The 23,288-nt window shown below is 42.8% G+C and overlaps 1 protein-coding gene across 1 annotated transcript in view; it reads right to left on the bottom strand.

The window, feature by feature from the left end:
* Positions 1–23,288, bottom strand: part of elp3 (elongator acetyltransferase complex subunit 3) — a 30,617-nt gene that overhangs the window by 4,949 nt on the left and 2,380 nt on the right. The window contains exons 5-11 of the mRNA XM_037751494.1: positions 22,815–22,878; positions 22,473–22,541; positions 20,818–20,972; positions 12,674–12,835; positions 12,405–12,531; positions 4,503–4,696; positions 2,125–2,215 (exon numbers count right to left, since the gene is read on the bottom strand). Of these exons, the coding sequence (XP_037607422.1) occupies positions 2,125–2,215; positions 4,503–4,696; positions 12,405–12,531; positions 12,674–12,835; positions 20,818–20,972; positions 22,473–22,541; positions 22,815–22,878 (862 nt within the window). The remainder of the gene's footprint in view (positions 1–2,124; positions 2,216–4,502; positions 4,697–12,404; positions 12,532–12,673; positions 12,836–20,817; positions 20,973–22,472; positions 22,542–22,814; positions 22,879–23,288) is intronic.

The raw sequence follows: 23,288 nt of genomic DNA, 5'->3' as shown, positions 1-23,288 counted from the left end.
CCCATGACAATGTCAGGGCGGAACCTAGAGACGGCGACATTTTCCTAGTAATAAAATAAAATAAATAAACTAGGACTGTCAAAGTTAACGCGATGATAACTAATAATTTAATTTGAACGCCACTCATTTTCTTAAACTCAACTTGCGATTTTTAGGTTGTAGCGGGCTCAGTTTTGAATCTAATCTAATGAAACTAGAAAACCTCAGGAATCCATCGGTACCAACCATGTCATAATAGTTCGTCGGACAGGAGGTTAAATAACGCTCCAAACTTACACTATATTTTGGCGAGGAAAAACTGGCATGGCCATCTTCAAAGGGGTCCCTTGACCTCTGACCTCCAGATCAGTGAATGTAAATGGGTTCTATGGGTACCCACGAGTCTCCCCTTTACAGACATGCCCACTTTATGATAATCACATGCAGTTTGGGGCAAGTCATAGTCAAGTCAGCACACTGACACACTGACAGCTGTTGTTGCCTGTTGGGCTGCAGTTTGCCATGTTATGATTGGAGCATATTGTTTTATGCTAAATGCAGTACCTGTGAGGGTTTCTGGACAATATCTGTCATTGTTTTGTGTTGTTAATTGATTTTCCAATAATAAATATATACATACATTTGCATAAAGCAGCATATTTGCCCACTCAAATGTTGATAAGAGTATTAAATATTTGACAAATCTCCCTTTTAAAGGTCCCATATCGTGCTCATTTTCAGGTTCATGCTTGTATTTTGTGTTTCTACTAGAACATGTTTACATGCTGGAATGTTCAAAAAACACATTATTTTCCTCATCATGTCTGTCTGAATATACCTGTATTCACACTCTGTGAAACGCTCCGTTTTAGTGCATTTCAGTGGAATGGCAACGGAATTGCGTTGCAAGGCAACAGTTTGGGTCCATGTTTACTTCCTGTCAGCTGATGTTATTTACATACACTGCAACAGGAAATAAACTGGGACACATTTAGAATGTTTACATTTAAAACCGTGTAATGGTCTAAATAGTGTATATTTGTGACATCACAAATGGACAGATATCTAACGGCTTGTTTCAAATGCACAATTTCTGCATACGGGCTGTGTGTATTTCTCCGTATATTGAGCGTTTTGATGGTTTAACAGTATTTATATATCACTTAAACCTGCTTTATAATATAAAAGACCTGAAAATCTCACTTTTTACAATATGGGACCTTTAAGGTACATTTTGAACAGATAAAAAATGTGTGATTAATTTGCAATTAATCATGATTAACTATGGACATTCAAGCGAGTAAATAAGTTTAATCGATCGACAGCCCTATTTTTTAACATGAAGACAGGTTCCTGCTTTGCGTGTTTTTTTGGACACGTGCAGTGAATTGCGTTATGCTGCAAGCTGGTTGGAAAAGTTTTGAAAACTCAGTGGGGAAACTAGGCTGAATAACTTGAACTCGACACAAGATCACAGTGGAAATCCAGTGCAATATGTGACTCTGTCTGTACAAAAACAAAGGCTCAGCCTGTAAAAAGAGAAGTGATTACAAATGTTGTCTTTGATAATGAATAATAGATAAATAAGGTAGTGAGGACAAAGTAGAGCCAAGCAAAAAAAAGTTGTACTAGTGGGGGGTGGCGGGTCTTATTTCAGCCTGACAGTCAATAAACGCCCTGCTTGTTTCTAACAGAAGCTTGCAGGAGGCTCTTTACCCCATCAGGGTTTTCTGATGAACAGTTCAGGTGAGTCTTTTTATCCTGATGGATGTTGGTGAGGGGTCGCCTGCTTCATGTGTTGTACCGGTTGGTTCGGTGCACCCTTCCCTGGTGTTTTCAGGCTGGATGAACTTTCTACTTTCCAACATAAATTCAATAAATGTGGAAGGGAGGGTGCTCTAATTCTACGCTCCAACAGTTCTAAACTATACTCGGCATATTTTTTAATCAGTCATCTTACATAGCATGCAAATTATTCTGACAGTCTAGTCAGCATTTGTCTTGTTGGCAGCCGCCACCACCACCAAAGTAATATGGAACCTGTTTGGATCGCATCCCAGCTGGATAAAGTCTATTGGCTTCCTCGCTCAAAATAAGCTGACATGGTGTCTTTTTAGTTTAATACGAGAGGCCTTTGAGTCTCACCTCAGTGCCCATGTCTTTCATCCTGGCCAGTGCCAACTCTCTCAGGTTGCCGTGCTCCACTCCGGAGCTCACCAGCGGCATGGGGATGTCCCTGATAAGGCGGTACAAGAGTAGGGAGAGACAGATTATACATAAGATGATGGACGAATAGCTTTAAAACGGGATATTACAGATGTAAACACATCAATATAAATCTATACCTGGGGGGTGGATTCACAAAATATCTTAAAGGGGACATATCATGCTAATTTTTTAGGTTCATACTTGTATTTTGGGTTTCTACTAGAACATGTTGACATGCTTTAATATTCAAAAAACACTTTATTTTTCTCGTACCGTCTGTCTGATTATACCTGTATTCGTCCTCTGTCTGAAATACTCCGTTTTGGTGCCTGTCTCTTTAAGAACCCCCTCCTGAAAAAAGCCCAGTCTGCTCTGATTGGTCAGCGGTTTCCGGTCTTCTGCATGTGCGCTGTCGCTGTCTTCACAGCGCCAATTCGGCCGGGGACTCACTGGGTGTGTCGACTATACGGAGTTTAGCTGCACTTCTAGCAGGGACTGTATAGTTGTGACATCACAACGTTACAGAAATTCTGGTGGCTCGTTTTAAAAGGCGTTTAAAAGGCACAGTTTCTGAATACGGTTGTGTGCATTTCTCCGTGGATTGAGCGTTTTGATAATTCACATTATTTATATAGCAACTAAGACCTGCCTTATAATCTAACTATAAAGCATGGAATCTCTGTCTGTCTGTGTGTCCTTCCCATATTTAGAGAACCATTCATCCGATCTACTTCACACTTGGTGGGTGTATTGCTGGGGACCCAAGGGAGTGCAGTGTCGAATTTGGTGCAATTTGGAACATACATATTCAATATTAATAAACTTTGAATAAATAAGCGACCAGCACTCTGTTCAGCAGGGGTTCACTTTCTGCGGGATCCTATATTTAGCTTGCTAACACGCGATAACATTACAACCACGCTTTTCTTCACTTCCCTGGAGTCACCGAGCATGAGCGGATAGCCTGCAGGAACAGCGCCACTCTGCCGTTGCAACTCAATTGTGTAAGTTTTTGCCATACTAACTTATAACTCTACCACCAGCAAAATACCTCCGCTAATTAAATCCATGCTCTACTTTATAACTGCAGTGGTTATGTCAGAGCAAGCGACTAATATACCTATTTGGAAATGACCTCCGCTAAGTGTATTTCACCGATGTTGCAGTCAGTACTACTTGCCAATGTATGTTTTTCCCCCTGTGAGAAAGACTGTATTTCCCCGCTGTAAAACTTGATACTAACTAACACTAATAACACTACCGCCAGCAAAATACCTCCGCTAATTAAATCAATGCTCTACTTTATAACCAAGGTGGTTATGTAACAGCAATATGCTTGTATGGAAATTACCTCTGCTAAGTGTATTTCACCGGTGTTTCTGACCGCGAGTAACTGCGATTTCGTTGTTTTTTTCCTGTTAACCAGAGTGTATTTCACCGATGTTTCTGACGTTGAGTAAGCGTGATTTGGATGTGTTTTTTCCCGTTAATCAGAGTGAATTTCACCAGTGTTTCTGACCGTGAGTAACCGTGATAAGGGTGTGTTTTTTCCCAAGAACCAGAGTGTATTTAAGTGATGTTTCTGACCGTGAGTAACCGCGATTAGAGTGTGTTTTTTCTCCGAGAACCAGAGTGTATTTCACCGGTGTTTCTGACCGCGAGTAACCGTAATTTGGGTGTATTTTTTCCTGTTAACCAGAGTGTATTTCACTAATGTTTCTGACGTCGAGAAAGCGCGATTTGGATGTGTTTTTTCCCGTTAATCAGAGTGTATTTCACAGATGTTTGTGACTGCTAGTAAAGGTGATTTGGGTGTTTTTTTTCCCATTAAGCAGAGTGTATTTCACCGGTGTTTCTGACAGTGAGTTGCCGCGACTTGGTTGTGATGCACCTATGTCATGGCAGGTGTATTGCTCGGGAACCAAGGAAGCGCTGCATCGAGTGTGAAGTTGTTTGCATAAGCGGTTCTCGAGAAAGCTGCAAGCAGCAACACCACGGGCCAAGCATTCAGCCCCGTCTGAACAGGCTTGTTTTCAACGAGAAAATCTACCTTTCTACAATATGGGACCCTCTATGTATATAAGTAGCTCCTAACTGGCGGAGTTAGGAGAAAAAGAACAGGCATGTCAGTCCTTAATTTAGGACTCCTAAGTTTTTGATCTAAGAGTAATTCACAAAGTATTTTAGCACTAAAAGCAGTCTGAGAGAAGTTAAAGGCAGTCCAGAGGACTCTTGCCACAAAGACCTACTAGTATGGAATTCCTCTTTTAATGAAGCTTTAATCTGCAGTCACTTGTGTCCACTCATTGTCTCACCTCTGCACGCGGTAGACTCGCGTCCAGGGCGGCACCAGCGCCAGGATCCGGGCCACCAGGTCCACCAGGGCGCTGGGCGTGTAGCTCTTGTACCGGCCCGTCTTCCACAGCTCGTACAGACCCGTACCTCGGATCACCAGCGTCGGGTACAGCTTCAAACCATCGGGCCTGAACGCTGGATTCTCAAAAAACTCCTGCGAGGACAACACATAGATGTAAGATGTTAAGGCACTGCAGCTCGGTCTGGAAATGTTACGGCTGAACAGAAATTCTCACAGTCACAGCCACCATTAGGCTTTTGTTTGTCGTCAGTCTTCTGAAATGGAGATTCTGACACAATCTGACACGCTCAAGTAGTTCAATGCGAAGAACGACAACAGTTAATCAATATATTTGACATTATCTGTTTTACCACACTTTATGGACTGACATTTAGTGCCATATCTGTGCTGTTGAATTTGACCTTACGTAGCTTCTTATTTAAATTAACAAAAGGGAAATGAAGGTGGTTTCGAAAGAAATTCCTGAGTATATTTCAGACAGCATCAAAGAAAAGTGGCAATAAAATAAAGGCTCCATTTGCAAAAGGCACTGACTCCTAAAGCGTAAAAGCCGGCATCAGTTGAGCTCGTATGAAGCCAAGGCCGCACAGCAGTGCTCGGTTATTCAATTGAAGGGAAATGTTGGTGTCTGGTTTAGTGCGCTGAAGGGAAATGAGTGTGATTTCCAGTCATTCTCCTCCTCCCTTCTCTTCTCGCTATCGTGATCAGAACCGTGAAGATCTGGAATGGAGGCACATTCTCCAAAATAGGCCCGCTATTATCAGTATCTCATGATCTCCCTCTGGTCACAGCTCATAATCACAGGAGGACACATGTCCCACATGGCTCTGCACTAAACCCAAAGGGAGGAGGGGAGGTGGGGAATCTGACAAATAATAATGCTTCAATACCAAAAAAAGGAGACTAGACACTATTTTGGGGGGGATTCTGCCCCTGCTACCACTTTCGGATCACATATCAGAGCTGCTGTTGGTTCGGTGGAGAGGAACCCTGTTAAGGACACCTCCCCCGGGACAGGGAGCGTCTGTATGTGGGAGATAAGTGAGAGGGGGATCTCGGGGCTGGGAGGAAGTTGTAATCGAATTTCATTATCAGGACAGCCGTGTTAGACGCGAGGAGGATGCAAAGCTCTCCTGCTGCTGCTACGGCTCCTAAACGGGTCTGTGATCCAGGCTGATGTTATGGGATCAGAACAGTACAAAACAAGGACGATAATGGCTAAAAAGGAAGCATGTTTGAATGTGATTAATGCAAACAGAAAATAAAATAAAGAGATCCCTGTTTCCTTAAACTGGCAACCCAGTACTGAAGATGTGTGCCGAGAAGGCCTGAAGGGAATTACTATTACCAATATTCATGTTTCGTATCCAAGTAAACGTCACTCCACTGAAACCTCAGCTGCTATTTGCATCAGATTTGCACCATTTGCTTCCCATCCTCATCAAATTGGATACTACAAGCAAACAAAACCTTTGAGCTGGAATTCTCATTCATCCATCCGTTCATTATATGTTCCTGCTTAATCCTTTTAAGGGTCATGGGGGCAGCTGGAGTCTTAGTGTAGGACGGCACTGCACGATAATGGCTAAAATTATCACCACCGGTTATCGAGATAACCAAATTTCCAAACAAAGATTGTTTTAATTCCCTTAAAGCACCTATGTGTCCATTTATTTATGTGATTATAGCACCTTTAAAACGAATCTGATGGCTTAAAGGTGCTAAATTCCAAATCTAGAGCAAATCTATGATTGAAGGATTGCCTCTACATCTAATTGATTTCCAATAATAAATATATACACACATTTGCATAAAGCAGCATATTTGTCCACTCCCATGTTGATAAAAGGATTAAATACTTGACAAACCCGAGATGCTTAGTTTGGATCCTGGAGTGAATATGTTTAGGAGCTTGCACATCCCCCCCCTCCCCACTCACTCGCATGACGCGTGTCATGGAAGATTAGGTATGATGAGGAAGAGCAAAGGGGAGCCACGCACAAGTTGTATGATCTGAAAATGTCAGATTGATAAGAGAGGAGGGAGGCAGAGAGGGGAGACGGTGTGATTGGAAGAGGACAGAGACAAGAGAGAGGAGATGGGAAGAAGACAAACCGTCGAGAGAAAACTGGATAGAAGAAAAAGATAAAGTGAAAGATAATGGAGACGAGAGAAAAGCGTGGGGGGGGGGGGGGGGGGGGGGAGACAAACAAGGAGGAGACGGGAGAGAGAACATATTGAGAGTGCACACTGGGAGGAAAAAGACAGCAGAGACAAAGGAAGGAATTAAGTCTAGAGGGAGAAGAAGTGACAGAGGAAATGTTACGGGAAAGCAAAGAAAGAGACTCTGACGGCCAAAGGCACATTTAATCTGCTTCCCCTCGCTGTGCCGACCTGCTGCTGCCACCCGTTTTACCATCAAACACACATTCCACACACACACAAGTGGTTCAGTAAACACACACACGGAGGTAATGTCACGAATCTGTGGGAAGACACAGACTTCCACAACCTTGTGAAAAATGAAGCACTCAGAGCTGTTGATGCTCAGAAGATTGGAGGTGTCCTGAATGCCTTCATGGCTAGACAGTACATTCCCATTTTCCTCAGTCAGCGCAAATAACAACACACAAAAAATAACCTCTAAATATAGTGCTTTGCTTTCGCACAACTCTAAAAATAACTCCAGGTGCACTCCCAATTCAGGAAAATCACTAAGATAATTATTAAATCTCTACTTGGTTGTCCTCTTTCCATCATTAAAAGGTCCCATATCATGCTCATTTTCAGGTTCATACTTGTATTTTGTGTTTCTACTAGAACATGTTTACATGCTGTAATGTAAAAAAACAAAAAAAAACATTATTTTTCTCGTACTGTCTGCCTGAATATACCTGTATTCACCCTCTGTCTGAAACACTCCGTTTTAGTGTATTTCAATGTAATTGCAACAGAATTGCGTTGCTAGGAAACAGCTTGGGTCCATGTTTACATCCTATCAGCTGATGTTATTCACATACACTGCAACAGGAAATAAACTGGGACACATTTAGAATGTTTACGTTTAAAACCGTGTATGGTCTAAATATTGTATATTTGTGACATCACAAATGGACAGAAATCCTAACGGCTTGTTTCAAACACACAATTTCTGAATATGGGCTGTGTGTATTTCTCCGTATATTGAGCGTTTTGATAGTTTAACAGTATTTATATAGCACTTAAACCTTCTTTATAATGTAAAAGACCTGAAAATCGCACTTTTTACAATATGGGACCTTTAAATTTGGTCAGCAGTGGGGATGGATATTATCACATATATATGTCGGCCGATGAGTAACAAGAAATTGCAGTATAGAATGCCAAAGATATGGTTCACGTAATTTAGGAAAGAGAGTCTCCATTCCCTTGTTTTTTTCCCATCAGATTTAAAAATAGTTTAACATTTTGGTTTTGTTCATAGTCCTATGGTCGTGTCTAGAAGGTAACCCGCCCGCAAATTGCGAAAAACATGCAAATTGTATTATAACTTTGGACAGAGCCAGACTAGCTGCTTCCCCCTGCCTCTAGTCTTTATGCTAAGCTAAGCTAACTGTCTCTTGGCTCTATCGTCATACTTTAAGGACCAGTTTGCAGGTTTTGTTAGCATCTAGTGGGTGTGGTTGCAGATTGCAACCAACTGAGTAGCCCTCCGCTAGGGATGCACGGATAACACTTTTTTTCAGACCGAGTAAAAGTACTTACATTAGGTACTCGCCGATACCGAGTACCAATACGAGTACTTCTCTGTGCCAAAAGACCCTCGTTAACAGCCAGCTGGAGGGTGTGAGCGACACACGGCAGGCTGGGGAGTCCCGCATACGAGGCGGTGCGCCGCGAATGGTTCTAGGTCGGCTTGGAAAGGCTCGGGGCGAAGTTTGCTCGCAGCTGCAGCTTTACCGCGCTCCCTGCCCGGACCTCGCCGCACCGTGGACAAAGGGCTCGCTGTGCCCTCTCTCCCAGACTGTCGACCGGGGCGGAATGTCCTCAGTGTGCCCCAACCACATCGCGCCACCCACCCGACCCGTCTTGAAACACGGACCGAGGAGTCTAACGCCTGCGCGAGTCAGAGGTTGCAAGCAAAACCCTGTGGAGCAATGAAAGTGAGGGCCGTGTGCGCGCCGGCTGAGGCGGGATCCCGGCACCGGACGCACCATCGTAAAGTGGTATCGGTGCCGTTGTATCGGAGCCGTTTTGCGAGTACAAGTGCATGAGCACAGTATCAGACCCGATACCCGATACTGGTATCGGTATCAGTGCATCCCTACCCTCCGCTCATCTCCTACCTTTCCAAGACTGTGGTAATGTGAGCCGCCGATTGCAAAACCGTGGTAGCCCTGAGGTATCTTTCAGGACCTTCGCCTCACCTAATTTGGGAGCAACAAAATGCACGCCGGCTGGCGCTACCACGGTTTTTGCACTCTGCGGCTCACGTTACCGTAGTATCAGAGAGTCGGAGAACTACTGTGGCCGAAAACATGAGTCTTATTTTCAGGCGGTTATACACTAAAACTAAAACATAGTTATGAATATTATACTCCACTTCCTGCTAAATACTACACACTGGCCCTTTAACGCACAAACATGAGAGTGGTATCGATCTTCTCGTCTAAATTCCAGCAAGAAGGTGAATAAGCGTATTTCTGAAACTGTCACAATACTCTTAACTTTACATCATAAAGTGTCCAACGCCCTGTGAATCACCACACTGCCTGTAATCCGGAAAAAAAGTAAATTCAAAACACAGAAACAGCTCAATTAACAGCTAAGAGAGAGAAGATGTTGCTATTGTTGGATCCAGAGACAATGAGTGGACATCTTTTGGTACGAGTCACAGGGGTGCGTCAGTCACACCCGCCACCAATTAGTCAGATCTTTTCTTTTTCCTTCATTGTGTTGCTAATCACTTGATTTCTGTTTTATCAATGTAAAAAAAAAGCCAAATGAGCCGACATTGCTCACAGCCTCAAACTGAGTCTTCATTTACATCCTACGGTCAGGCGTGTTGGGAGGGAGCGTCGTCTGATTCTGCACATTCACATTATGGCTGTTTCCAATCAGCGCTGTAAAGTGAGCCTGCTGTTGAGAGACATCTGACAGGATTTCTCTATCGAGTTGCGTCACAGTCGGGACTGTGAGTCGACTGTCAAAGCTTTTTCCGTGTCTATTTTAAGATGCTACATGTAGGACTTACTTGTTGCTATACCACTGTGAAATAAGCAGTGGTGACGCACACTGATGCCAAGCAAAAAGAAGAAGATATGACTGCTAATGTCACAAACAATAAACTTAATGATCGACTTGGTGTCAGACTTTACCGGAATCATTTCACGTCTGTAGTCTGAGTTGTTTCTCATGTTTTCTTCCATTTTTTTCCCTGTTAAAAGGATTTTTTTTTTTCTCAATAAAGTGACACTTGGCACCTGAAACTCAAAAGAATAGACCTCCAAATGATATGTAAGGATTTTAATTATTGTGTCATAAATGGACCACAAGTTCCAGCTCAACTCACTGCTGTGAGGATATAACTATTTTATATTGAAACAAATGCACCCCAACATTAAAGGGATAATTTGGCTGTTTTGAAATGGGATGTATGAGGTACTTTTCCATAGTCAAGTGTATTACCTACGGTAGATGACGGTTGGCACGCCCCCCCTGTACACTTGAACTAATATTGATTTCTTTGGCTAGAATACGTTTTGCTGCCGTCCCCATCCATAGCACTGTATTGCTTTGCTTTGGTGTCGGTACTCCTGTCTGTTTCTCCAAACTGGGGGCGTGCCAACATTTATCTACTGTAGGTAATACACCTACTATGGATAAGTACCTCACACAACCCCACTTCAAAACACCCGGACTATCCCTTTAAGAGGAATACAGTTAGATAGTTGGATAGACTATGCAGTGATTGACAGTTGTTGTCGCAATCCAATTAACCTCTTTGATCAGCTCAAAGCCAAACATGTCTGTGAGTATGAGGAATGTGCTTTGATGGGCGCACTGTGATCCAGTGGTTAAGCCACAAACTATGTAACGTCCCTGGTTGGATTCCCGCCGCGGACTTTTGTTGCAAGTCATACCCTTCTCTCTCCATTTCCCCATCTTTCCTGTCTTTATCTACACTATTATTCTGTCCAAGAAAGGCGAAACTGTCACAAAAAAAGAAAATAGTTTAAAAAGAAAAAGAATGTGCTCTGACACCAGTAGCTCTCACTCATATAAAAAGAAAAACTACAATGCAGATATTGAGACCTTGTGGTCTGAGTCACTGACCAGTCTCAGTCCTTATGATGAAGCCATTGGTGTGAGGTACTTGCACAGACTGCATTACACATCGATTCATACATGCTGTCCATCGAAACTGATTTAAGCCTGATGGCAATGGTTAAAACCCCCAAAACATGGTATGTAACACAAACATTTCAGCCATGCCAAATGCATGACTCACGACTAAAACTCGTGCACAACCATTATTTTTCTCTATATATAGATATATAAAGCTGTGCGTACACTTGTGCACCAGCCTCATTTGCACTCCCACAGTTATAGATGAAGAAAATAAAAAAAACATGTGGGCATTTGATGTTTCTGCAAACCACAGGATACATTGAATGTCGACGTTTCTGAACCCAAAAAACACGTTTCATAAATACATTTCATATCAGCCTCGTAATCCTGCTTGCAGAAACGCTGTGTTTAATGTTGTGAAACGTCAGGTTAGAAAAAACATCATGGTTTGTGTTGAAATAATAACGTTACATAACTTAACATAACTACGTAAATAAATAACAATCGTGTACTTTCTTACACAACATTACGTAAAAACCGTAACAATGTTATGTAAAAAGCGTAACAACATTACGTAACAGGCGAAACTACTTTGCGTAACAAGCGAAACTACATTGCGTAACAAGCGTAACAATGTTAGGTAAAAAGCAAAACTACATTACGTAACAAGCGAAACTACATTGCGTAACAAGCGTAACAATGTTAGGTAAAAAGCGAAACTACGTTACGTAACAAGCGAAACTACGTTGCGTAACAAGCGAAACTACGTTACCTAACAAGTGAAACTACGTTACGTAACAAGCGAAACTACGTTACATAACAAGTGAAACTACGTTATGTAACAAGCGTGACAACGTTATGTAAAAAGTGAAACTATGTTACGTAAAAAGCGTAACTACGTTATGTAAAAAGCGTAACAACATTACGTAACAAGCGAAACTATGTTGCGTAACAAGCGGAACTACGTTACGTAACAAGCGAAACTACATTGTGTAACAAGTGTGACAATGTTAGGTAAAAAGCGAAACTACGTTACGTAACAAGCTGAACTACGTTGCGTAACAAGCAAAACTACGTTACGTATCAAATGAAACTACGTTATGTAACAAGCGTGACAACGTTGCGTAACGAGTGAAACTATATTATGTAACAAGCGAAACTACATTATGTAGCAAGCGTGACAACGTTGCGTAACAAGCGAAACTACGTTACGTAACAAGCGTGACAACGTTGCGTAACAAGCGTGATAACGTCACGTAACAAGCTAAACTACATTACGCAATAACGTTACACAACAACGTTACGTAACAAGCGTAAAGTCAACGCTTACTTTTGGTTTCACATGGGACATGACCAGCGGTCCCCTGGGTGAAAGTCCTCTGTTTGTTTGACCCATCCACCACCCCTCCCGGGCCCCTCTTAGTGGACGTTACATTCGTTATTATACCGCGTATAATTATGTATAAATAATCGGTTAGAAATAACAAATAAAATATTTCTGAATGCTTACTATAAACTGCTCCACGTCCCTCTCCATGCCCACATTTGGCAGATCCGGCATCATGTGGGCGACTACTTTGAAGCCGGCGTCCTTTGAAAGTTGGAAAGATTCACATACGGCTCGCACCGTGTGGCCTCTGGAAGAAACACGCATGTACAAGTTTAATTACAACGCCTGAAGGTAAAAAGTAAGTAAAACATAATCTATACATCACAAACAATCAGACCGGCTGCCATCACGCCATGTCTGCTTTCTTATCTCCACGCTGACTTACTGACCTGTTGGTGTCTCGGGCGACATCTTCGTACACACTCTGGACTCCTATCTCCAGCCGGGTGCAGCCGTAGCCCAGCATGTCACTGAGGTGTCGCTTCAGGCAGTAGTCGGGCCGCGTCTCGATGGTGATTCCTACACACTTGGTGTTACTGCGCTCCGAGTACCTGCAGGAGAAAAAAACGTCTCAGTCATTCCTGTTTGATATCATTCCTGCTCTTAATATGCTTACATCTTATAATATAATTTGCTTGCTTTGATAACGCTGTTTTGTTTAGTTTTTTTTATTTGACTATTTAGTCTATTCTGGGATCATTAAGCAACATCAATTTACATGCTGTGAGTTTGCACGTCTCATTATCCCAGACACTAACCTCACATTAAGGACACACTTAAATGCAATAAAGGAAACGGAGGATAGAAAAATAAATGTTTGTTATATGTAAATGTGAAATGAGACATTAATGAGTGTTTACTTTGTGTCAAAAGCAAATTAAATACTTGAATTGTTCAGTCATTTAGAAGTCCTTACTGTAAAGGGATGGAGATTTATTGCGTCTCGTAACATTTGAAGTTATTCTTGTCACTGTATTTACAGGTTAGTATCTAGCTATCAATTAAACGGGCTATAATCAATATTTTTGTAATAACTATTGATTAAATGGCTGTGTGTAATGTGAAAGGAGTCTCTTGTATTGATGAACCCACAAATAATGAACTTCATAATATGTCAAAGGGATAGTTTGTGTGTTTTGAAATGGGGTTGTATGAGGTACTTATCCATAGTCGGTGTATTTTTCTACAATAACCAGTACCAGTAGTTCCAGCACAGGAGCAAAGCAATACAGTGCTGTGGACGGGGCCGACAGCAAAACGTATGTTAGCCACCTAAAAAAATCATTATCAGTTTAAAGGGACTGTTTGTAAGAATCAGAAATGTTTGTTAACAGCGACACCTGTGGCCGTTAAGTCAGCGTCGGGATCGCGCTTGTGCTCGCTCTACATAGACATGAACGAGCATCGCTCAACACAGTGAGGCGACACACGTCAGCTAAAAGCACAATATCACTCTATATTTCAGCTGCTTGGCAGTAATGTTAGCTGACCAGACGAAGGTCTCTCCATGAATCAATGCTGATCCTAGTGTTGGCTTTTCCTGCCTCAGCCTCCCGACCGCGGCCGGAGGGAACAGGGGAGACGCCGGAGTTTTGGTCGGAGACGATAACGTTTCTCTCTGCACAAGACACGGGAAACCTCTGTTGGTCTGGAGGAGCTGCAGCATTTATTTCTGCACAAACATTCACTAGATATTCTCAGAGCTACTAAGTCTTCTGCAGTGTGTAGTGTGCGCACATGCACGTGAGGTGGAACGAGCTGTGAGTGAAGGCAAGCAGGCAGGCAGAGGAGCAGAGTACAGCAGAGACTCCGGTCCTGGAGACCAAAGCTACGGTCTACCCCGCAACCTCCGGCCGCGGCCAACACTGTTTTGTAAGATGGGCTTCACTAGATAGAACTTTGCGGTTTTGGTGCTTCCGTGTAGTTTGTGTTGGAGTCTTGTCTGAACAGCGTAGCCACACACGAGCGTGCATGGGACACCGACCCGGGTGATTTATACGTGTAAGAAGTTACTAACAGTCCCTTTAAGTGTACGCTTTATTTAGAATATTAGCAAAACTACATTGCATAACAAGCGAAACAATGTTACTTAAAAAGCTAAACTACGTTAAGTAAGAAGCGAAACTACGTTTTGTAACAAGCGAAACAACGTTACGCAACAAGCATAAAGTCAACGCTTACTTTTGGTTTCACATGGGACACTTTACCTTGCTGTCAGATAGCCATTTCCGATGGGGAACTGAAGCAGTAATATCCAACTATGCTCTTGTGAAAGCCACCAAACTCCATTGAAAAAAACTGTAATTTTACCTCGCCGAACACGGAAGTTGCTGGTCTACCGCTGCCTCAATCAGTTAGTTTGGTTGTGGTATTGTGGGACGTTGGTTAATTCAAATTCACACAATAATACAAACTACAAGTAGGAAACTGATCAAGGCTGTGGTAGACCAATAGCCTTTCTTTTAGGTTTATAAAATACGTTTTGCTGTCGGCCCCGTCCACAGCGGTGTATTGTTTTGCTTCCATGTGGTAACTCCTGTCTGTTTCTCCAAACTGGGGTCGTGCCGACTGTCATCGACTGTAGGTAATACACTGACTATGTAATAATAAGTACCTCAATCAACCCCACTTTAAAACACCCGGACTATCCCTTTAATGCTGTGTTTCCACCTTGTTGCGTTGCCCTCCAACTGGGAATAAAACAGTTAATGTAGGTTTTAATTAATTAATCAATTTGTGCTGGTCGACCTCAAGGGGGCGAGGCCAACAGCGTTGAGCAACAGGAGTCGGCTGTAGCATTAATTGGACAAGCTATCCAACGATTTCCCATGAACCCTTTTTAATGACTTTTAAACTACATAGCAATCTCCACTCTCAACCCCATTTCCACACAGACTTTTAAAGGAAGACTAAAACTAAATATATATTGTATATATACATTATGGATGGGATATTTGATTCATTTTACACATGGTATCTGTCAGAGGTGTGGACTCGAGTCACGTGACTTAGACCCGAGTCACAAATTTGATGACTTTACACTCAACAAAATCAAATAAGACTTGCAACTCGACTTGGACTTTAACACGAGTGACTCGTGACTTCACTTGGACTTGAGCCTTTTGACTTGAAAATACTTGATACCTTCTTCACAGCCCAAAGATTAAAAAGTGCTATTTAAATAGTGTGCGCACGAAGACGATAAACTGCCCAGTACCCGAGGTAACCGGAGATGTTGGGTTTATATACTTTTGAAGAGATCCTTTATTGATTTGTTTTGGGAAGAAGACCTACTCCTGGGGAAGTAACTGAACTGAACAAACTGAACTTCTATCTATTGTTGTTTATTGCTGAATCCCAGAGAAGTTGATGAACTCCGGACTCTTTATTTTTGGTGAATATCACTTGGAATTGCATTTGATTATCTTACACTTAACTCCACTTTGGTTGAACCAATCCGACAGCATCCAATCAAGTTGCAGAAGAAAACCATGAAGAGCCAACGTTACGTTAGTGAGCGCCTGTTGGCGCCAGTTACTCTGTTGTTAAAATGGCATTATATTTGGTGAAGAGCACATTATGACTTGTTTAGGACTTGGGACTCAAAGTTTAGGACTTACGACTTGATTTAGGAATTGATTCGGGACTTGACCCGGGACTTGCGTGCCTTGACTTGGGACTTGACTCGGGACTTGACTTGGGACTTGCCTGATTAGACTTAGGACTTGACTGCCTTGACTTGGGACTTGACTTGGTACTTGCCTGCCTTGACTTGGTACTTACCTGCCTTGTCTTGGGACTTGCCTCACTTGACTGCCTTGACTTGGGACTTGCCTGCCTTGACTTGGGACTTGCCTCACTTGACTTGGGACTTGACTCACTTGACTTGGGACTTGACTCACTTGACTTGGGACTTGACTCACTTGACTTGGGACTTGACTGCCTTGACTTGGGACTTGATTGCCTTGACTTGGGACTTGACTGCCTTGACTAAGGACTTGACTGCCTTGACTTGGGACTTGAGTGAAGACTTGAGACTTACTTGTGACTTGTAAAACAATGACTTGGTAGCCCCCCCTTCTCAATTCCCTAATTACTTCAGTTTCAGTAAAATATGAACATTTGGAAACATGTCCATTGCATGATCATCAGACTGATTCTCCGACAGTATGCCAACCTCAACCTTTGCAACTGCAAAACGAGTTTTAGCTGCACGCCGTGTGACCGAGGCTCACGTAAGAAGACTATTGCATGTCCAAAGAAGCAGCCAGATTTAGAAAGGGACCATACGCAGTACGATCCCTCATCATTCTTTAAATGTTATCTGAAAACAGATTATTTTCTGAGCTTCATCTGGCCTGAACTCCCACTTCTAAAACTTATTTGAGTCCACTGATCGAAATCCCCAAAACAACAGACGCAATCTCATCCCGGCACACCAGCCAGCTTTCAGTCATTTTCTCCACTCCAGCTGCTCCAATGACCATTAGCTCCCCTCATGCCCCGCGCATATTCCTTCAGATTCTGTAGCCACTGGCAATAAATGTCCATCTTTTACAGTCTGCTGGCTGATATACACCAATTACAGGAGTTTATGCTCCAGAGAGGATGATCAGATTGTATGAGATGAATCAATAAAAAGTCTATTATCTTGGGCGATTATCTCGTGGTATCTCGCTGCTGTGGTCAGATCAGGAGGAGCGGGGGTGAGCGAGCTTTCTTCGAGACACAACACACATCATCGCAAATATCCCACATACACACACACAGAGGCAGAGATAAGGGCTGTCCCTCAGCCAAACCAAGTGCCGCCTCCCTCACAAACTGAACAGCAGCCACCACACTTACCACACAATCATAGCATCTTAACGAAGAACGCTGATAGCAGAGCGGGGGCAAATTCAGGCAAACGCACACCTAAAAGCCTCCTCTTACTCTCTCTCTCACACACACACACACACACACACACACACACACACACACACACACACACACACACACACACACACACACACACACACACACACAACACACACACACACACACACACACACACACACACACACACACACACACACACACCACACACACACACACACACACACACACACACACACACACACACACACCTCTCGGGTCTTATCTGACTTCAGGGGAATTATATAGCCCCCGCTGACAAACAAACAAAACAGCCTCCGTCCTGTGAGAAAGCTATTATTTGGTTAAATGGTCTGTATGACGTCTTCAACTTTTTTCAACAAATGGGTATTTTCTACTTTGACTTTGAAGCGTCACCGAGTCATCTAAAAAAGTTGCTCCTCATCCATACTGAGCAGACGCGCGGTTTAGATTCATTCTGACTTGGTAAGTGAGGAATCGATGGAGGTAACTGTGGAGGACTTATTGAGAGTGGCCTCACTTTATTTTCCTCCTGACTTCTGAATTGGTTCATTCTGTGGAGATAAATCAGCATATCTCAGCTTCCCAAAGGATGTTGGGTGTTTAGTTGTGGGAAGTTCAATGGAAAGAGGGGTGGGGGTCAAACAGATGTAAACACATCGTGGTGTAAATGCTCATAATTATATGGTACAACACTTCCCATGTTGCGTAGTACACACAGAAAAACTGTTTTTTTTTGTACACAGGTTGGGAGGAAGAGGAGTACAGGGAGGAAGGGGATGTAATGCTCTTAATTATAGGCTCTGTTTTTGAGAGACATGAACTTAATAGGGCTGAGGCAATTAGTGGAATAATGGATTAGTTGAAAGACAGAACATTAAATGACAGTTTTTTATAATTAGGTAGTTATTTAAGTCATTAAGGGAAAAAAAATCCAAACATTCTCTGGTTCCAGCTTCTCAAATGGGAGGATTTTCTCTGTTTTTGTCTCACTGCAAATTCAATATCGTTGACAAAACAATAAATAATAGTACTGGCAATTTTATCTTACAATTTAGGGAAAAAAACAAAAACAAAAAAAACCCACACTTGGTGATACACAGAGATATCAAATATTATGTTTTGTGACACTGTATCGATTCTCAAAAACACTATTGATTTTAAATTAATAGTTTACATGCAAAGATTTAAAGGAGCAGTGTGTAGGATTTAGAGGCATCTAGCAGTGTGGTTGCAGATTGCACCTCAGCCGGGATCCCACCTCAGCCGGGATCCCACCTCAGCCGGCGCGCGCCGGCCCTCACTTTCATTGCGCCACGGGGTTTTGCTTGCACCCTCTGACTCGCGTGTGCGTTAGACTCCTTGGTCCGTGTTTCAAGACGGGTCGGGTGGGTTGCCGACATCGCCACAGACCCCTAGCGCCTTTTACGTGTGCCGAGCCCTGCCCTGGGGGCACGACGCGGTTGGGGCGCACTAAGGACAGTCCGTACACTAATAAAAACATAGTTATAAATACTATAGTAATCCATGCATATTACATTTCTATTCAATAGATCCCCCTCAATCCTACACACTGGACCTTTAACTCGGTCAATACTTTACTTAATTTCCAAAGAGATGTGTCCTCTCAGTGTATGTGTCCTCTCAAAGTAGTGCTATGATGTCGGCTGTTACAGGGACTGTGATAAATGCTGATGCAGATCTCACTGTTCTGATGGCATAAAAAGAGTTCACTTTTCACAGTTTGAAGGAGAAGTACGCACGGGCACGTAGGCCGTACATGTGTTGGTATGCAGACGAATACTGATGTGTAGATGTGTTAAATCTGTACATGTGGAAGGGTTTATGTGGTATACAAATATCTGAAAATGGGCGGTGTGTTCTTTAGACTGTGACAGTTTTCCTAAAATAAATTAAAACAATCAAACATATATCACCTAATAAATGAATAATGAATAAATTAATCAAAATGTTAGTTATTTGCAGCTCCACAATTTGGAAAGAGAACATTTTTAAGTTTATGTAAATAAATCTGGATGATGTCTTTAAGTCAGTTTCACATAGTATTGGCAGAGGGATAAAAATGTCCAGCAGTAGAGGGAAGCTAAATGTCAGGGACATTCTACAAATGGTAGAAAAGCTCCCTCTGGTGGAGACTACTGTTAAATATTCTCACATATTTTGCAGTTGCAATGTACAACACACTAAATACTGAACGGGGTTAACCTTTAATACAAAAAGAAGACTATAAGAATATGAAAATACTGTCAAAAATTGCCAGTAATGTTGCTCCAGAACTGTATCACAGTAACTGTTTAATTTCAGAGTTCATCTTTACCTGTTGTAGTGTCTCATCCATTGAAACAAACTGCTACTGCTACTGCAGTACGGTGTTTTATTGGCATGAGACTATGGCTGTGTTCCAAACCGCCTACTACATACTACTGAAGAATGCAGTATGCAGTATACAGTACATACTGCATACTGCGTTCCTCAGTAGTTCCTCTCCTCTTCCCTCTCCTCTTCTCTCTCCTCTTCCCTCTCCTCTTCTCTCTCCTCTCCTCTTCCCTCTCCTCTTCCCTCTCCTCTTCCCTCTCCTCTCCCCTTCCCCCCCTCACTCCTCTCCTCTTCCCTCTCCTCTTCTCTCTCTTCTTCCCTCTCCTCTTCTCTCTCCTCTTCCCTCTCCTCTCCTCTTCCCTCTCCTCTTCCCTCTCCTCTTCACTCTCCTCTTCTCTCTCCTCTCCTCTTCCCTCACCTCTCCTCTTCCCTTCCCTCTCTTCTTCTCTCTCCTATTCCCTCTCCTCTCCTCTTCCCTCCTCTTCCCTCTCCTCTTCTCTCTCCTATTCCCTCTCCTCTCCTCTTCCCTCTCCTCTTCTCTCTCCTCTCCTCTTCCCTCTCCTCTTCTCTCTCCTCTTCCCTCACCTCTCATTTTCTCTCCTCTCCTCTTCCCTCTCCCCTTCCCTCTCCTCTTCTCTCGCCACTCTGCTGCTCTGTGGCCGGCCGGCTCTCTAGCGAGCTACGCCCGCGGGCGATTGTTGAGCTTTTCAACTCCAAAAAGGCAGATAAACACAGGTTCCTGTTAATTTAGAATGGACATCTGTATTGTGATATTTAAACAAACTATCCGTCGACAAGGAAATAACAGCCTCTCGTCTACAAGACCGGTCTCTAGAGAGCTCCAGCAGGCGCTAGCTAGCTGTCACGGCATTTTGTGGAGCTTCTAAACTCCGACAACGTTGGAACAAATGTTCGATTCGCCATCTAACTTCGTAAAACTGCCGATATTAAAAATATACACAGTTGATTTCTCGCCTCAAAAACTTTCAGAAGTGAATTTAGTGATGAAATACGAAAAATGTAAAAAAAAAAACGAGCCGTTTTCGGCTGCTGTTGTTGCAACCGTAGCCTGTAGCAGTCCAGCGCTTTGCATTGTGGGATACAGTAGGTGAGGTAGACTGGTCCGATGCATACTGGAGAGTTTTTCCAAATCAGTACGACACCCAGGTATTTTTTGGCATACTGTAGATTTTGCTTTTGTTCGCATACTACATGCTACATTTTGGCCAAATCAGTACGTACTACTAGTATAGTATGAGGTTTCTAATACAGTCCAAGTTACTATGTTGCTGAGTACCTGACGGCCTCTGCCACGTTGTTGGAGGTGTGTCCCGACAAGGCGTCGTGCAGGTTCCTGATGAAGAAGTCTCTGTACTCCTCAGCCAGGGCCATGAAGGTCCCGCCCATCACAATGAACTCCACCTTGTCCACGCTGTGACCCAGCTGCTTCAGCTGCACACACACACACAGAACACACAAGGCTTTTTACAACCGAACCAATCGAGACATTTTATCGTCTGTAATCGGGAGTACAGTGAAGTGCACCAAAAATAATGTTCTCTAAAATAATAGTTATTATGATTGAGCATAATATCTTGCAAAAACAATTACACTTGAAACAGCGATTTGCTCAGAAAAAGTGACTTCCAACAGTCAAAACTCGATGATAGAAAGAGGAGAAATGTGGCAAATTGAGATGCAGACGACACAGGTTTTTTACATAAACTGTTGCCTTAATGGGTGGATTTGCTCTGCTGCATTAGACTAATGTGGCCATAAATTTAAATAATGGCATAATTGGGGTCGGGACTTGGCAGGCGGGTAAAAGCCACGACACTCATTACTGTATACTAAATATATTATCAATGGTTATGATTTATACATGTATGCAAGCAGAGACTATCACTGCACAGGAGCTGCTTTGTAGAAATTGCAGTTTTAGCACCTTGTGACTGTAAAATAGAGCTGGGACGGTGCACCTATCTCCTGATTCAATACTATCACGATACACGGGTGCCGATTCGATATGTATTGTGATTTTTAAGTATCGCGATTATACAAGTATTGCGATTCAATATTATGACCAGACCATGGGAAAACGTTGAATCATGTATTTCAAGGGACTTTTACTTTGAAAAATATATAAATTGATAGAGTGAAAATGTTTGATTTTCAGCATGTATGTAGTCATATATTATTATAAATTATTTATTACATTTTTTCCAGCAACCCAAAAATCAAAGAATAAAGACATTTCCCTCACAAATTAGTGGTATTTTCTTTTTAATTTATAAGGGACATGTAATGTTTTATAATTCTGGTAATATAATCCAATCAATCTTATTTCCATAGATGTATTTTGTATATGCAGTTCCCTTTGTTAACACCTTATTTTGAAAACCGGACGTAGTCCCACGTGTATATTTCCTCTAACTTCTTCCAAGGTGGTCTCTAGCTCTCCCTTCAGCTCCGTTCTCTTTATCCATCCATGGTCAGCTCCATCGGGGCCGTTTGAATGTAAAAGGTGCCAGGGGTCTGCGGCGATGTCTGCAACCCACCCGACCCGTCTTGAAACACGGACCGAGGAGTCTAACGCACGCGCGAGTCAGAGGGTGCAAGCAAAACCCCGTGGCGCAATGAAAGTGAGGGCCGGTGCACGTCGGCTGAGGTGGGATCCCAACCCCATGGGGTCGGGCGCACCATCGGCCCGTCTCGCCCGCACTGCCGGGGAGGTGGAGCGTGAGCGCGTGCGATAGGACCCGAAAGATAGTGACGTTAACGTCACGCTGCCGTAAAGTGGTATCGGTGCCCCTTTATCGGAGCCGTTTTGCGAGTACGAGTACTTGAGCACAGTATCGGACCCGATACCCGATACTGTAATCGGTGCATCCCTACTAAATTGAAAAGTAATGGAAAAGACTAAAAAAACATACACTGCAGGGTTACACTGACCTGCTCCACCCGATGTCTGGTCTGAAGGAAGGGGTCGTAACGTGCTCGGATTGCTCTCATGGACGTTGGCTATCAGAAAGAGAGAGGGACAAAAATGATTACAAAGTATGGTACAAACAGGAAATCAAGACTCCCTCGATGACAGTGAAAACACAAATAAAAAAGCTGCTAAAATTAACAGAAAGCAATATGGATAACATTGCAGTAAGCAGGGTGAATTTACAGAGAAATAAGCTCATGTCTTCAGAGATAATCCAGACCGGAATACAAGACTGTCAGCAGAGTACTGTGTGCCTGTAAACCAACAAAATGATGGCTTTATAGAATGTGAAACAACCTTACCTCATAGCCAGTGTAAGACTGTGTGGAGTACTCAAAGTCGGAGTCTGGTCCACCAGGACAGTACCTGCCAGAGGAAAGATTGAGAGACTCTTTAAATATAAGAACAATAAATGACGAACAAAACAAAACAAATGGTTCTAAATGAGTAATAACAACTGGGAACCCCTCTCGATGGTTTTATCTACATCTGGTGCAGTTTCTGAAGTTCTTTGACCTGACCTTGTTCAAAATGTCACATTAACATAATCATACAAGCAGCGCACAATTTTCAAATAAAAAAAACTAGGGCTGTCAAAGTTAACACAATAATAACGCATTAACGCAACGTGTGATTTTAAGGTTTGTGACAGGTCTTAGTTTTAAAGGAAGAGATGATGAAGGAGGCTAAAAAACGCTCCAAGCTTGCGCTAAATTTTGACAAGGAAAAACTGGCATGTCCATTTTCATAGGGGTCCCTTGACCTCTGACCTCCAG

This window comes from Sebastes umbrosus, chromosome 18 (assembly GCF_015220745.1).
Source record: "Sebastes umbrosus isolate fSebUmb1 chromosome 18, fSebUmb1.pri, whole genome shotgun sequence".
NCBI lineage: Eukaryota > Metazoa > Chordata > Actinopteri > Perciformes > Sebastidae > Sebastes > Sebastes umbrosus.
Note: the sequence above shows the minus strand (reverse complement) of the source record. Positions and strands in the feature narration are given on the sequence as shown.